The sequence below is a fragment of the Helianthus annuus genome, chromosome 10 (genome assembly GCF_002127325.2).
Source record: "Helianthus annuus cultivar XRQ/B chromosome 10, HanXRQr2.0-SUNRISE, whole genome shotgun sequence".
Lineage (NCBI taxonomy): Eukaryota > Viridiplantae > Streptophyta > Magnoliopsida > Asterales > Asteraceae > Helianthus > Helianthus annuus.
In genome coordinates, this window is record NC_035442.2 from 127,149,118 (window position 1) to 127,166,979 (window position 17,862).

General features: G+C 39.8%; 1 protein-coding gene and 1 non-coding gene across 2 annotated transcripts; one reads left to right on the forward strand and one right to left on the reverse strand.

Moving 5' to 3' along the window:
* The first annotated feature begins 310 nt into the window (after window positions 1-310).
* Window positions 311-1,615, forward strand: LOC110882783. Its single transcript, XM_022130720.1, has 2 exons — window positions 311-791; window positions 951-1,615. Exons 1-2 carry the CDS (start codon window positions 311-313, stop codon window positions 1,613-1,615), a joined length of 1,146 nt encoding a protein of 381 aa, XP_021986412.1.
* A 2,738-nt stretch (window positions 1,616-4,353) lies between these two features.
* LOC118483392 lies at window positions 4,354-4,460 on the reverse strand. Its single transcript, XR_004870680.1, has one exon. It is a non-coding gene; the product is annotated as a small nucleolar RNA R71 (small nucleolar RNA).
* Between the last annotated feature and the right edge of the window lie 13,402 nt (window positions 4,461-17,862).

Here is a 17,862-nt window from a genome sequence, read left to right on the forward strand (position 1 = left end):
TGAAGTGGTGGAGGTGGGTCAAAATTTAGTAGATGAGTTGCTTGACCCTGTTGATTATACTTTCGATCTTAATAAAGATCCAACGGACGAAATACAGCGTGAAACTGATGCTACCTTGGTGGTGGGGAAAATTGCTGGTTTTAGAATCTCTAATTTTAGATCGGAGGTTAACAAGATTGTGCAGGACGAATCGGAGTCAGGCGGTCATAAATGAATTGGTTAATTATTAATATCAGGGGAATCGGAGGTGCTGAGAAGCCGGTGTGGATTAATTCCTTGGTCAGAAAGCATAGAGTCTCTTTTTTTATGTATGCAGGAGACTCAAGTTTCTAATTTGGAGTCGTTTACAGTTGGTAAATATTGGGGTCATGCGGATATGGATTGGGATTGGGTGGATTCTAATGGCAGGTCTGGAGGATTGGTTTCGGTTTGGGACCCGAAGGTCTTCTTCAAGCAATCTGTTATTAAGCATGATTCTTTTCTGGTGGTTAGTGGGAGATTGGTAGGGTCGGATGTTCGTATTAATGTTGCTAACATTTATGCTTCTAGAGATTTTTCGAAGAGACGTGCTCTGTGGGAGGATCTTAGAAGGGTTAAAGAAGGTAGTAATGGGGTGTGGATTATGGTTGGTGATTTTAATGAGGTTAGGGAAGAAGGGGATAGGATGTTATCTCGGTTTGATAGCTTTGGGGCATCACTTTTTAACATGTTTATTGCTGAAACGGGGATGTTCGAGTATCAAATGGGAGGTTATAAGTTTACTTTTATGCCGGAAGATGGATCGAGTTTTGGTTTGTGACTCATTTATTAGTGAATGGCCTACGGCGAGGTTTGAAGCTTTATCGCGACATCTTTCTGATCACTGCCCTTTGTTGCTTTCATGTTCGGTTACAATTTTGGACCAGTTCCCTTTCGATTTTTTAATAGTTGGTTGTGCTCTAATGGTATAGTGGAAGTGGTTAATCAGGTTGTTAGCACACATGTTTCAGTTGGCAATAAAATGAAAGATCTGGCTTGCTTGCTAAAATCTCTCAAGGTTAATATTAAAGATTGGCGAAAGTTGAGCAAAGACTTAGAGGAGAAAGAATTGAATGTTCTTAAAAATGAAGTCGACTTGATTGATAGACTTGCTGAAAACAGGAGGCTCACTCTGGAAGAAAAAGAGAGAAGAACGGCAGGTCGCTGGAAAATAAAAAAGCATGAAAAGAAGAGGATTATTGATTTGAAGCAATTGGCGAAGTTTAGATGGGCTAAAGTGGGTGATGAAAATTCTAAATTTTTTCACGGGTTAATAAATAGTAGGAAAGCGAGGAATTGTATAACTTCTCTTGTGATTGATGGCAAGATTGTTTCAGACCCTATGGTGATTAAACATGAGGTGAAGATGCGATTTATGTCTCGTTTCACCGAGCCGCTTCAGAGGAGGCCTTCTTTGGATGGTAGAGGTTGTAGACGTCTTTCAGAGGTGCAAGTAAAGTCTTTGGTTGCAGTTTTTCTAAGGAAGAAGTTAAAAATGCTGTATGGGCGTATGGGAGTGATAGAGCCCCCGGGCCGGACGGCTTTACTTTTAAGTTTATTAAAAGATTTTGGGTTTTGCTGGAAAACTTTTTTGTAGACGTGTTGAATGAATTTCATAAGAAAGCCTATATCAAGCGGGGTTGTAATGCGTCATTTATTGCCTTAATTCCCAAGGTTCGAGACCCGAAGACGGTGAATGAGTTTCGTCCGATATCGCTTATAGGAGTTCTTTACAAAGTTATTGCGAAGATTTTGGATCTTAATGATGTGTGTAAAATGCAACATATAAATGACATCAATTAAGGCATAAAACTAACCCTTTTTAAGTACTAATGTTGGAAAAAGAGTGTTTTTGTCTTCCTTTTGTATTTTCAGGATGAAATGAGCTCAAATTCACAAAAGAAGCAAAAAGACAGCTAATTCTAACATAAATACAAGAAAAGGAATAAAAGTAGACTGCCCGAACCCTCAACGGCATCTCCCCAAGCAAAGAAGAGAAAACAGAAGCCTGAACACGCCCCGTGCTCAGCCAGCACAGGGCCGTGCCCAAGAAGCAGCAGAAAAGACAAACCTGTAGAAGCTTCTATTGCCCACCACGGGGCCGTGTCCAGTGAGCACGGGGGCGTGGCGAAAGTACAGCATGCGCATTAATTGTAATTGCGAATTACAATTAATGAAGAGAGAGAGTGTCAGACGGGCACGGGGGCGTGTCCAGCGGACACGGGGCCGTGCCCAGCCTTCTGTTCAGCCTATAAATAGGAGTGCTTGGTTTCATTCCAACTCATCCCTTGGCACACCACCTCTCTCACACTTCATCCACCACCCACCACCACCAAAACACCATCATCCACCACCATCATCCATTGTCCATCGTAGAGTGTGTGAGTCGTCTCGGGATCCAAGATTGATAGTAAGAGTTCTTGACAATCAAGGCCATGTTTGCCTAAGTCTCTTACATCACTTGGTGAAGACAAGTGTTTAGTATAATACTTTTTATTTTTAATCTTTTGCACTTTTTATTTGGTTTTGTATTAATGACTTTAATAACTAGTTGCTTATGTTGAAGGTGATCTTTCCTTATCGTTTGTCCGTGGTGTCTTGGCATTATTTTACTGTCTATATAAAATAAAAGATTTTCACCATTCATATCTCCACGGTCTATATGGAGGTATGTTGGCTACCTGGTCGGGGGTTAAGGGAACGGTTTGGTAAGGGTCTTGCCCTTGTTCAGCGTTTAGAGGTCCTGCAAGGGACCTGGGTCAAATTTAGTAGGATCTCCTTCAATGCCCATAGGTATTGGATGGCGGGGATCCAAACTCTTTGACCCCCTCATAAGTTAACTACTATTAATACTATAACCCGGCTATTTAGGACTGTATCCCTGCTGACTCAGACTACTTAGCCGAGGGTAACGTCACCGCCAAAAGCGGGGCCTACCATAATTTGCATTAATAACTTAATTCATTATCTTCCAATAATCCAACCCTTTAGGATTGTATCCTTGCTGACTCAAACTACTGGGTTGAGGGTAACGTCGCCTTCAAAAGAGGGGCCTACTACAATAACTAAGATAATCTCTTAAACAAGTGCAAAAGTGCGAAAATAATCAAAGGTTATACTAATACACGAGTCGGAACCAAGTGATTCATCTTGTCTATCTGTTTTTATTTTATTTTTATTTTTCAGCATTTACTTAGTTTAAAAACATTTTTTCTAACTTTTTGATTTGATTAGACGTTGAGGATAAACCGGTACTAAAAGCTCTTGTGTCCTTGGACGACCTCGGTATCTTACCAACACTATACTACGTCCACGATGGGTGCACTTGCCCATATGTGTGTTTAGTGTTAGTGAATATCGTGTTTTATAAATTTAAAACTTGGCTAAAGGTGTAAAAAGGGCTTAATTATATATCTAAATTATATTACACTACACACGCATCAAGTTTTTGGCGCCATTGCCGGGGACACAAGGATTTTAAGAAAGTTAGGAATCAACCGCCTAATCATACTTTTATTTTTCTTTTTAATTTTTTAAGATTTTCTTAGTTTTTCAGCTTCTGCAGAGCTCAGCACGGGCCGTGCCTGGTCGGACACGGGTCGTGCCCAGCATCGTTACTGGCAGTTTTTAGTTTTCCAAGTTACAGAAGGCTGACCACGGGGCCGTGTCGGTGCAACACGGGGTCGTGTCCAACTTCCAGTAACTGGGATCTGGAAAACATTTACTGTAATTCCGACCACGGGCCGTGTTCGCTGAACACGGGGCTGTGGTGAACCTTCTGACCAGCATTCTTTTCTGTTTTTATTGCAGGACTTGGAACCCGACGCCAATCTTACATAGTGTATGAGCTCCAGTTCTAATAAGGACATAAAAGAACCTCTAGAGGAACCCGAACGCTTTCTCAGAAAAAGTTTAAAAGCTAAAAACCAAGAGAAGGTTTCGGGTGATCCACCTCCAATGGCGGACCAACGTACCCTTATGGATTATCTACGACCCACCGTAGGTAACCTAGGCGCCGCTATCAATGCTCCGAATGTTGAAGCTAATAACTTCGAACTTCGGCCGCATTTGATACAAATGCTCCAAAACTCCGCAACCTTCCATGGGCTTGCGGACGAGGATCCCCATCTGCATATTACTAATTTCTTAGAAATATGTGATACCTTTCGGATCAACGGAGCATCAAATGACGCCATCCGCCTCCGAATGTTTCCTTTCTCACTAAAAGACCGAACGAAAGCTTGGCTCAACGCCCTCCCAGCTGGATCGGTAAACACCTGGGATGAACTAGCCCAAAAATTTCTATATAAGTATTTCCCTCCCGCTAAAACTGCTAAATTAATGACTGAAATTAATACATATTCACAAGAGGACGGGGAATCCTTATATGAAACTTGGGAAAGGTTCAAGGAGTTATTAAGCAAGTGTCCACATCACGGCCTTGCGATATGGCAACAAGTATCCACTTTCTATAATGGATTGTTGCCACACACAAGGCAGACACTTGATTCTAGCTCCGGGGGACTTTTAGGTAATCGACGCCCGCATGAAATATATAACCAAATTGAGGAAATTGCTCAAACCAATTTTCAATGGCACACCCCCCGAGGCAATAAATCTATTGCCCCGGGCGCCCATAAGGTCGATGAAAGCACTTCTTTACAAGCCCAAATCGAGGCCCTTTCTTCAAAAATAAAAAAATTGGAAATGACAAAAACAGGCTCGGTTATGGCTTGTGAAGGGTGTGGTGGGTCACATGAAAATTGGAGTTGTATGAAAGAAACGGACGATCAACAAGAAATGGTAAACTACATTGATAATAGACCTAGGCCGTCGGGTCCCCCAACGGGAACTTACAACCAAGGATGGCGAAACCACCCAAACCTTGGTTGGAGAGAACCCGACAATAGTAGTAACCAACAAACACAACGAACAAACTTTCAACAACCAAGAAATGAGTCACAAAATTTCACTCAACAACAAAGTGGACCAGAAAGGCTTGAAGATACTGTATCTCGCCTCATCTCCGACACTGAAAAGAAAAACTCGGAAAGATTTCTACAATTAGAATCAAATTTTAGAAATCAACAAGCTAGTATTCAAAACATAGAAAAACAATTAAATCAAATAGCTCAAAATTTTGCCGAGAGACCGCAAGGCGCATTACCTAGCAATACCGAAACAAACCCAAAAGCGCAAGTTCACCTCATCACGCTACGAAACCGCACCGTAGGGCCTGCAGAAGCGCCACCGCCAACAGAAGAAACGGTACCCACACCTCTGCAGGAAAAGAACTCCCCTCCATCGCCAGAACCTACCAAGGCTCCTCGAGTTCCGTACCCCGGTAGGTTAATTCGTCAAAAGACCAATGAGCAATTCGCAAAGTTTGAAAGTCTATTGAAGCAATTGCATGTCAATATTCCTTTTATTGAGGTCCTAACCCAAATGCCCAAATACTCTAAGTTCATGAGGGACTTCCTCACTCATAAAAAGAAAATTGAAAATTTGCAATTAGTTAATTTAGGCGAAGAATGCTCTGCCCTCGTACTCAATAAACTTCCCCAAAAGAAAATCGATCCCGGAAGCTTCACGATTCCCTGCTCAATAGGGGAGTCCCCCGTTCGTAATGCCCTAGCCGACCTTGGGGCTAGCATTAACCTCATGCCCTCATCAATGTTTAAAAGACTCGGCCTGGGAACCACGAGTCCTACAAAAATAAGCATACAACTCGCTGATCGATCCGTCAAATTTCCACAAGGTGTCATCGAAAATGTCTTGATAAAGGTAAGCAGATTCGTCTATCCAGCCGACTTTGTCATACTCGATATGGAGGAAGACACCGAGGTCCCCCTCATATTAGGGAGACCCTTTCTTGCCATCGCACAGGCGGTGATAGATATGAATGACGGAACACTCACCTTGAGGTATGGGGATGATGAAGTAAAATTCGGAGTTGGGAAGAGAATAGAGGACGACGACCCGGTCAACTACATGAAGGTTATTGATTCGAGCTTGGATGCTGCTCTCCGACGGTGTAACATGGGACGCCAAGCATCCCACTCAGAAAACATATAACCTCACATTGGGTCTAGCCAAGGACCCTTATAAACGTGGCGCACCACGGAGGCATTCCGCGGAACTATCCTTAGTTTAGTTTAATTCTTTAGTTTTAATTTGCAGAAATAAAACACACTCTTGGTGATAATGGATGAAAAAGGGAACGAGAAAAATGACCCCATACACAAAGAACGAAGCAGCCCGACACAAATCTCCATTACAGAAGGCTCAACACGGGCCGTGCTCAACCAACACGGCCCCGTGCTGAACCACCTGCAGAAAAATCGCCCAGTTAAGGTAACTGGACACGGGCCGTGTTCACCAAACACGCCCCCGTGTCCAGGCTCCTGTCTCATTTCTTTAATTTCTGTTACTGGCACCTGAACACGGGGCCGTGTCCGGTCCCCACGGGGCCGTGTCCAGACTGCCAGTAACATAAATCGTTGCTTTTTAACACCACATTACACATCCAATCAACCTAAAAATTTATTTTTGGGACACATTGAGGACAATGTGTAATTTAAGTGTGTGTGTGTGGGGGGGGGGGAAGCTAACACTTTGAAATTTTGCAAGTCCTAACAACAAGCCTTACACAAAACTCTATTGGAACCGCTAAACACCCCAAATTTTTTACAAAAATTTTTCATTTTTTTACTTGTCTAAAGTTTAAGTTAGGAATCACAAGATTAATAAGGTTATATTTTTATAAAATTTACAACCGAGAGCGTCGTGATAACAAGAACCAACATAAGAAAATTATGAAACGGCATAACAAGTCTAGTTAAAATTTGATTATATATACTTGATCACATTAAAAACCCATTCCCACAAAAGTGAGTTTTGAGCCTTTATTGAGCATACAAATTTACATCTTTAGACTAAATGCTCATTTTTCGTTTCTTGTGTGAATAGCCGCTTGGTTCTTACAACTCTAGAACTTGCCACGACGATTCATTCCCGGTCCTTACCAACTTAAACCCAAGTAAGTAAATGATGGAGGCATTAGGACTAACCATTTTTCTTTCTACACCATTATTTTTCATTTTTTACCACCTACCCAAAATCCCCCTAGTTAACCCCTTTGAGCCTAAACCTTTCGTTTCTCTACCCTAAACCCTTTTTACCCACCAAAAACCCTTTTTTATTTTTCACCCTTTATTTTAGTAACAAGCTCGGTTTTTCGCAAGCTCGTTCTTTTATGTGACTGAAAATATATATATATATATATATATATATATATATGATGAAGTTAAAAACAAACAAAAGCTTGTTTGGAGAAATACTTCAAAATAAAAAGTCACAAAAAAAATGTGTTACGAAAATCGACGCTTTTTACGCTTTTCGCCCTTTTACTAACCACTAACCCAACCACCCACCTTTAGCCCAAGCCTAACCCTTCACCCAAAAAGTCCTCTTGATATTTACAAAGGTATAAAGTTAAAAAGGAGGAGGATTGATTGCTTGGCAAGCCTATGGAAGGCGTAAGTTCCATGCCGCTCTCGAGTGATTCACTAAAAAAATACACCTTCGGCCGAGTGTTGAGTGATTTCTCCCGTGAGGTATGTGAACTTGTATATAAATGAAATTTTAAAAAGGCATGTTATGCCCAAATAAGTAATTTATCCTATGAAACGTTCTAAATAAATCATAACGAATAGGATTGTAAATAAATAAAAATAAAACCCAAAAAGTTCTTGGATTCCCGACACTCTATGACAAGCCAAAAACCTTCTCTTCTACCTATTCCATTTGGGAGTGTAAGCCACATTTAAAGAGTTTTGCTTGAGGACAAGCAAAAGTTCAAGTGTGGGGGTATTTGATGTGTGTAAAATGCAACATATAAATGACATCAATTAAGGCATAAAACTAACCCTTTTTAAGTACTAATGTTGGAAAAAGAGTGTTTTTGTCTTCCTTTTGTATTTTCAGGATGAAATGAGCTCAAATTCACAAAAGAAGCAAAAAGACAGCTAATTCTAACATAAATACAAGAAAAGGAATAAAAGTAGACTGCCCGAACCCTCAACGGCATCTCCCCAAGCAAAGAAGAGAAAACAAAAGCCTGAACACGCCCCGTGCTCAGCCAGCACGGGGCCGTGCCCAAGAAGCTGCAGAAAAGACAAACCTGTAGAAGCTTCTATTGCCCACCACGGGGCCGTGTCCAGTGAGCACGGGGGCGTGGCGAAAGTACAGCAGGCGCATTAATTGTAATTGCGAATTACAATTAATGAAGAGAGAGAGTGTCAGACGGGCACGGGGGCGTGTCCAGCGGACACGGGGCCGTGCCCAGCCTTCTGTTCAGCCTATAAATAGGAGTGCTTGGTTTCATTCCAACTCATCCCTTGGCACACCACCTCTCTCACACTTCATCCACCACCCACCACCACCATAACACCATCATCCAACACCACCATCCATTGTCCATCGTAGAGTGTGTGAGTCGTCTAGGGATCCAAGATTGATAATAAGAGTTCTTGACAATCAAGGCCATGTTTGCCTAAGTCTCTTACATCACTTGGTGAAGACAAGTGTTTAGTATAATACTTTTTATTTTTAATCTTTTGCACTTTTTATTTGGTTTTGTATTAATGACTTTAATAACTAGTTGCTTATGTTGAAGGTGATCTTTCCTTATCGTTTGTCCATGGTGTCTTGGCATTATTTTACTGTCTATATAAAATAAAAGATTTTCACCATTCATATCTCCACGGTCTATATGGAGGTATGTTGGCTACCTGGTCGGGGGTTAAGGGAACGGTTTGGTAAGGGTCTTGCCCTTGTTCAGCGTTTAGAGGTCCTGCAAGGGACCTGGGTCAAATTTAGTAGGATCTCCTTCAATGCCCATAGGTATTGGATGGCGGGGATCCAAACTCTTTGACCCCCTCATAAGTTAACTACTATTAATACTATAACCCGGCTATTTAGGACTGTATCCCTGCTGACTCAGACTACTTAGCCGAGGGTAACGTCACCGCCAAAAGCGGGGCCTACCATAATTTGCATTAATAACTTAATTCATTATCTTCCAATAATCCAACCCTTTAGGATTGTATCCTTGCTGACTCAAACTACTGGGTTGAGGGTAACGTCGCCTTCAAAAGAGGGGCCTACTACAATAACTAAGATAATCTCTTAAACAAGTGCAAAAGTGCGAAAATAATCAAAGGTTATACTAATACACGAGTCGGAACCAAGTGATTCATCTTGTCTATCTGTTTTTATTTTATTTTTATTTTTCAGCATTTACTTAGTTTAAAAACATTTTTTCTAACTTTTTGATTTGATTAGACGTTGAGGATAAACCGGTACTAAAAGCTCTTGTGTCCTTGGACGACCTCGGTATCTTACCAACACTATACTACGTCCACGATGGGTGCACTTGCCCATATGTGTGTTTAGTGTTAGTGAATATCGTGTTTTATAAATTTAAAACTTGGCTAAAGGTGTAAAAAGGGCTTAATTATATATCTAAATTATATTACACTACACTCGCATCACTTAGATTGAAAGTGGTCATTCCTTCTCTTGTTGCCCCGGTTCAGACGGCGTTTGTTGAAGGACGGTCTATCCTTGATGGCCCGTTAATTACTAGTGAAATTATCTCATGGGCAAAGAAAAGCAAACAAAAAATCTTTGTTTTCAAGGTGGATTTTGAAAAGGCTTACGATTCGTTAAACTGGAAATTTCTCTTGTCGATTCTAGAGGCAATGAGATTTCCGCTTCTTTGGAGGAAATGGATCGGGGCTAGTCTAAAGTTGGGCTTCGGTTTTAGTGAATGGTTCGACGACTTCGGAGTTTAATCTTCAAAGAGGGCTTCGACAAGGTGACCCTCTTTCCCTATTTCTTTTCATTTTAGCGATGGAAGCTTTGGACATCATTATGAATAAGGTGGTGTCTAGAGGCTTGTTTAAAGGTGTTAGCCTTCCTAATAATGGGTCGTGTATCTTGCATTTGTGTTACGCAGACGATGTGGTGTTTTTGGGAGAGTGGTCTGAAGAGAATATTAAAAACCTTAACCAGGTCCTAAGATGTTTTTTTCTTTCTTTGGGTTTAAAGGTTAATCTTACAAATCCTGTTTATATGGGGTGGGAGTTGATGATGGGGAAGTTGTTTGTATGGTGAATGATTTAAATTGTAGGGTGGGAGAGATGCCGTTTAGTTTTTTAGGCTTGCCTATAGGAGCTAATATGAAACGCGTAAAGTTTTGGAAGCCTATAATTGACAAGTTTATTTCTAAGCTTTCGTCTTGGAAAGCTAAATATCTTTCACTTGCCGAGAGGATTGTGCTAGCAAAAGCAGTTATGGGTTCTTTACCTAATTACTATTTTTCGATGTTTCGTGCACCGAAAAAAGTGTTAAATACCCTTAGTTCCATTAGAAGGGATTTTATATGGGGAAGGAAGGATGGATCTAATAAAATTCGGTGGGTCGCGTGGAATAAGATGACTAAACCAAAAAAATACGGGGGGTTAGGTGTTGGAGATCTTAGAAGTATGAATCTTGCTTTATTGGCGAAGTGGTGGTTGAATTATAAGGCTCACCCGAATAGCCTTTGGGCTAGAGTGGTGGGAGCGATTCATGAGAATAAAAGGAAAAATAGGTGGATCCCGGTTAATGGTAAGTTTACGGGTGTTTGGAGGGATATTCAGTTGGTAGGAAAAGATTTTGATGATCTTGGCATTCCCTTGGAAGAGCATATTGTAGATGTGGTTGGTTCGGGTGTCAATATCAGCTTTTGGGTTGATAATTGGGTGGGTGGGAAGGTTTTGATGGATTGTTTTCCTGATATTTATAAGATTTCATCTTTTAAAAAGGCGACGGTTGCGGATAATGTCGTTAGAACTACTAATGAGTTACAATGGAATGTCCTCTGCTCTCGGCCTCCTTGTAACGAAAGAGAATGGGAGCAATGGACTGGTTTGTTGAGAGTTCTAAATGGTGTGAAGCTTCAAGATGGGCCTGATACATGGGCTTGGAAATCGGATGGTAATAGTGCTTTTTCAGTTGCTGTTGTTCGAGACCAGATTTTGAGGTGTTCAATGTTGATTGAAGAAGAATGGAAACATTGGAATCGTTGGGTTCCGCCGAAGGTTAATATTTTTTCTTGGAGAGTGGTTTTGGGGAGGATTTCGGTTAAGGAGGAATTAGCTAAACGAGGCGTTGTGCTTCATAATTCTGTGTGTCCTATGTGTAATATTAATATTGAAACGGTGGATCACTTGGTTTGTAATTGCAATATGTCAAAGGTTATCTGGTGGAATGTCCTTGCGTGGGTGAAGCTCCCAGTCGGTACTTTGTTCGGAGCGGCTAAAGAAGTCTTAAATTATATTGAAGGGAGGAAAGGTTCTAAAGTTTGGAAACAGGTGATAAATTTGATCTTTGAGACTACTATTTGGCATATATGGAAGACTCGTAATGCGAAGGAGTACAGGAACATTCAAGTCTGGCATATATGGAAGACTCGTAATGCGAAGGAGTACAGGAACATTCAAGTCTCTGGAAACATGGTGGTAGATGACATTAAAGCTGACTCCTTCATCTGGTTAAAGAGTCGTCAAAATTAGATAAGGTGGATTGGGGTAGATGGGTGGATTTCAATATTCGAGATATTATTATATAATTTGTGTTGTGGGTGGGTGAGGTGTTTGTTGCTCTTTCGTAGTTGTACTCTGTCTTTTCGGGTTTTTACAGCATATGCTGGCCCTATTCTATAAATCATAGAATCCACCGTTCAAAAAAAAAAATTAACATGGTAAATGCACTGTTCCCCGATTCCCCACTTTTTAAGTGTTCTCCGTTGAACCCAACCATATTTAATATATATTAAAGACAAAGGTCGGTGGACCTTTGTCTTTTAAGTCCCAAACTTTTGCAAAACTACACATATAGCCCTTACACTTTTATCTTCTTTTAATTTTCAAATAACCACCAAAAGTTACAATTCTAACCCTTATACTTTTAATTCTTTCATTTCACACTCTCAAACTAAGTAAGTTACACATTCATTTCCAACTTTGGTAATTGACAACTTTGATCCACCAACTTTTTGTACTTAATAACTTGACGTCTCATTTTACTACGAATTGCTTTTACGACTTTAGATCATAGCGTCACACACTAATATACTTTTTTTATCTATGTATAACCACGTTAATGTCTAAATTACTTTTACGACTTTACACGGTTATCTAAAATATTGTTACAACTTTACACCACAATGAGCGATTCATACTCTTTTTTTATCCATATCTAATGACGTAAATGTCAAGAACGTACTATATATAATAAAGTCAAACACATGTAATGTTGCGTGCGGGCATCACATGTTAATGTCATCACCGCACACTGTAACCGCAATGCTTATATAGGCTACACAGAGTTAGATCGGATATGTCAAAACATGTGTTTTTATATGGTTAACGAATCATATAACGTGCCACCGGCTATAAACAACTAAGGTGTCGCCATCGTAATGCGCGGCGTATGGCAGTTTTAACGTACCTGTCATTTTAAATTCACGTTTCAACGTAAACGACTCAGTTTTGACATAATTTTTCTCTCGAACGAGTCTGGTAAAAAATAATACGTTTTTGTACTTATTTTGTGTACGTTCATAAACTGTGTTCGAAAGCGAGTCGGGTCAAATATAATGTGTGTTCATTCGACGAAGACGTAAATTTCTTTTTTTGGATAAAAAGTCAAGTCAAATATAAACTATAAATGCAAGTTATTATAACTTTCGACGCCGCCGCAACGCACGGCAGGTCAAGATCCTAGTATATATATACAGGGTGGGGGTTCTAGAGTGAACACTTGTGACAACTGGTAATTAACGGCCTCTAGTTACGCGATTAACAAACAGTTTATGTGATAATAAGTAGTGTTTAAGGCATGAATTAACTAAATTAGGCTCTTGGTATGCCTAGGAACGCTTATCGAACTTTACAGTGCGCGAACGGTGATTTACGGAGAAACCTGTTAAATATTAAACGGTAACGAACGAAAACCGTACGAAATACTGACAATGCCGACAAATACGAATTTCTCTACGAGCATTTTATACTTATAAATTTAGTTTTTCGTACTTTCGAAGTATCACAAAACGCATACGGGAACGAATTAATCCGACAAGCACGAACATTGGTGATAATTGTCTAAATACTTGGGAACCCACTCTATTGTATTATTGAGTAATACTATAAACATATATTTAAATATATGTGTGTAATTATTTGAAGTTTCCGTCGTGTAAAATTTAGAATTATATTCGCGGTACGCTATTTAGCACGGCATGAATACACACGTATAAAAATATTTTTTTATATACACCGGACTCATTCATATTATTTTATTGTGGTTTTCTTTTAAATTTTGTTAAAAACGAGTAACTAGTGGGTATAATTAAGCGGGTATTTTATACACCCAACTAAACCTAAACCCACACAAGTTCAATCATCATCACCTTGCCATCAAAATCAATTACACCACACCCTACCCCATACCCTATCATCGAGCTCCATGACTCAAGAAGTAAAACTTCTTCCAACATTTATACACACCTACAAGAAACATGTGTTGAAATCACATTGTTTATTATTATAATTCATTGAAAATTTCACTCCTTTTCCCACAAGTAGGTTATGAACCGAACAGAGCAAGCCAAACAAGATTCAAAATATCTAAACATGAATACATTTCATATCTTATATAACTAAAAAACCTAAGTATAAATAGAAGAATTTAACCCTAATCCCTCATTTCTTTTACAAACATATACGCACACACCTACAGTTCCCTCAACCCCCCTCTCATTTCTCTGCTTTCCCTTTCATGGAGAAAACCCAAGATCAAACAACAATCCACCTGACACCTCTCATTCACTGCTCAACCTCCTTCACACAACACCCCAACCTCCTTCATTTCCGGTGACACCCCCCCTGATTGACAACGCGGAGCACCACCACCACTATCCGGTGGTGGTGCGGCGACGAAAACAAGCAGGCAGATAGAGAGAAACGGAAACGAGAGATAGAGAGGGAGATCAGAGAAGATCGAAGGACGAGAAGAGGGGCCGGCGGAGCCGGCGTCGAGCTCCGGCGGCGACAACGGCGGTCACGAGACAGAAACTCCGGTGAGCGATGTCTAGTTATTCATTTTTTTTCCTCTTCTTTCTCTCTTTATCTGGTCCGACCCACATTGTTTCAACAGGTTTCGGTTGTGATTTTTGGTGAATAATGAGGATGTACATGTTCGGGTGATGGTTTTACTCCCGGGTCGGATTGGGCTGCGGGTCAGTCATGGTTCGGGTCACGGCTTCGGTTCGCATGTTCGGTTCAGGTTCAGTTAAGCCAGGTTAACAGCAGATTCGATTTTGGGTTTGAGACTTAGTTCAAGTTTGGTTCGGGTTTGCAGCAGATCGGGTCAGAATTCGGTTCGAGTTAGATTGTTTCGGGTTTCGTGACTCAGTCATGTTCGAGAGAACTCAGCTGCGTTTCGGGTCAAACCCGGTTGACTTGGTCAAACCCGAGTCAACTCGGGTCAACAGCTGGTCAAACTTAAGTTTCGGGTCAGTTTCGGGTGCTATGGATTCGGATCTCGTTTCGAGTCAAGGTTTGGTTCAAGGCGGTTTGACTCGGTCAAACCGAGTCAACTCAGTCAACATCGGTTAAACAGGTCAACGCCCGGTCAATACGAAGGACCCGGTAAAGTTTTAAGCGTAGCGAATTAGTTACGTTAGATTTTATTTAGTTATCGTGCACCGAGCTCGAACCGATACCTTAGTGTTACTTTTGGCATTTTGATAGGAATTTTTGATATAGTGATTTATTTGTTGAAAATGGTTGAATTTTGGAATTATAACGACAACTTTTATTGTCGGGTTACTCGAAAAACAAAGGAAACTTTGTCCGTTTTCCGTAAAAATCCGAAAATACAAAACATAATTCTATTGTTTAAACGACACTTGTTGAAATCCGAGTTTTCTTATAGAATAAATAAACATTCATAGTTATTTTTACGACGTTATAAGTAACGAAAAACCGATATTTAGTTGAAATAAATATAATTATTTCTATTTATTTCAAACGCATAAAACTCGAAAACCTTTTTACGAGATAAATATCATTCGTAATCATTTTCAAATAACAAAGACGCGGAATTTCCTTTCTAAAACTATTATAATTAGTTATGTTATTTCGAACATCTATAATCCGAGCGTATTTATAAAATAAGTATAATAGTTTATATTTATTTTAAATATCGTGAATTTGAATATTTATTTCACACGCCAAGTTTTTGAGTATATATTTATTTATTACCGTCCTACGAAAATGTAACACCTCGAATTTTTGTGTCCAATAATGTGTTAACACGTGTCATTTGTTTACACGTGGCATTGATATTAAATAAAGGACCAATTTTGACAAACCTTGAAAGTATATCAATTCGAGGGTTATAAATGTCAACAAGGGTAAATATACTGTATAGTAACCCTAAATAAATGCTTGTACCTTCAAACGAATAAATCATAAATCATACGGAAGCGAAACGCGGAAGAAAGTGAGAGATTACGAGCTACAGGGGTTAACTGTGTCAACATATTTAATTATACCTCTGAGTGACCCTTTAACGTTCCCAAGGCTTCGTAACAGTATTATACGCTCACTAGAATATACTGTATAAATTCCGCGAAGTTCCGTCTTAAAACGAAAGAGTTATACTCAAATTCGTATAAGAAGGGCTAAAAGCGTCAATAATGAAAGTTAAGGCTTTCTGTATAATTAATAAATAAACCGGGGACTTAATAATGCGGGTAAATAACACGAGGCCCTATCGGTAAATAACCGAGGGCCAAACCGCAAAGTTACCCCTTCAAACCCGAAAGGTCAGGTAAATCATTACGAAAGATTTCGTTATTAATTACCAGGATTTCGTAATCATTTCAAAAGATTTTAAAAATCTGAAAAACAGGCCTCACGCGACCCGCATTGCATATGTGGTTAAGTTGAGGCGGGCCGCACGCCTTCTCTTTTACTCGCCTGATATTTAGATCCCAGGCGGCCCGCATTGTAAACGCATGGAACTCCCATGCGGGCCGCATTAGACGCCCAGATGCAGAAACATTGTAACTACTTGACCTTTGGACCCTTTGAACGACCAACAACCAATTAATGGGGCATGGGCACTCTATGCTCGACCCATAACACTTAGGGGACATCTGCCCATCATCCACATTCAGTGTAGCATGAGTTGTAATGATCTTAGAGCCTAAGTTTCACTATAAATAGCCACATTGGCTCATAACAATTCACACAACACAAATCAACTTCTCTGGTCATTCTAAAGAAGCTCCAAGCATCTTTCTCTGCTCTATAAACAAGAAACAACTTCTGTAAGTCGTTCACAATCAAAATGGTCTTGCATTTCCATAGTTATAGCTCATAAACGCAACCGTCGTAACTAACGGTTGTCATTACCATAACTTGCAAATGGTTCAGTCTTATGACGGATCAAAAGTAGTTTTGAGAAGGTAATTATGTGGGTAATAAACCTCTAAAAAGGTTCCCCCTGATCACCACTCTAACTATGTCAAAAATCGAGTCAAACGTGCGGTTAAAAAGTCAACAGAAAGCTATTTTAGGGATTTATGCATAATCTGTAATGTATATGTTATGAAACCTGTTTTGACACTTATAAAACATGATATTAAGTATATAAACTTGTTAGCGCTCGTTTGAATCGACCATTTGCTATATTGAACCGGTTCGGGGCCGAATGTCGCAAAAGTTTGACTTTTGCTTTGACTTCAGTTCTGACCCGTTTTAGTGAGGTATAAATATACCTTAGGACTCTCTTAGGACCAGGTTACATGATGGTATAAACCTCTGTGATCGGTTCATGAGTTATCCGAGTCTTTTACGCAATTCCGTCATTCGCCTAAAAGTTGACCGTAACGGCCTTTTGAAATTAAAACGAGTATTTCGGACACGTGAACGGACCAGAACCTTGCTTATTAAATTATAAGCATGTCCGCAAAGTTTCACGTCAATCCGAGGTCTAGAATGAGAGTTATGCTAATTAGTGCAATTTAAATAAACTTTTGTAATAAACGGCGCAATTAGCATAACACCTATCTAAACCAAGATTTCACCACCAAAACTTTTACCCACTGTATTAAAATAATATTTTGGGAATTTTAAAGATTTTTAATAATTTTTACCTCGCTCATAACCTGCGGTTATGGCTACGGTTCGGTAAATACCGAATATGCCCTTTTCAGCCAAAACATGAGTTCTACAAGGTCTTTTGACCCGATTCCAGTTGCTACTGGTTTTAAATAATAAATAAAGTATTTTAAGCTTTATAAGTTGTTCGGAAAACTCAGATTTCCTGTAGAACTCGAAAAGCCCTTTTAAAAAGTCTTTAAAATGACCGAAAAGCCCCTACGGGGCATAATACTAACTTAAACTCGTTACGGGCGTCACGGAAGGTATCCTACTGATACCACAACCCATTTAAGGCATATTGACTTAGGAAATAAGCGTACGACCCTTAGGAAATAAGGTAAAACCTTCGTTCCAGATTAGGAGCCCCAGTAAAAGCTATCGGTGATTTAATCCGATTAAGGAAATATACTTGCAAAGGTAAATACTTTAACTTATTTCCCCTATATGGGCTTGGGTTACGGTATATTAATACCTCTTGATTGAGCATTATATAATTCCATCGCTTAGGTGGTTAATTGATTAAATATGATCGGCTCATTTAAACAGTTTTGTTGCTTATAAG

What these genes read in the sequence shown, in the direction of transcription:
- LOC110882783 (XM_022130720.1), top strand. Translation starts at nt 311, where the DNA reads ATGCAGGAGACTCAAGTTTCTAATTTGGAGTCGTTTACAGTTGGTAAA. An exon ending in GGAAGATGGATCGAGTTTTG is followed by an intron (nt 792 to 950) that starts GTTTGTGACTCA and finishes CTAATGGTATAG; the next exon opens with TGGAAGTGGTTAATCAGGTT.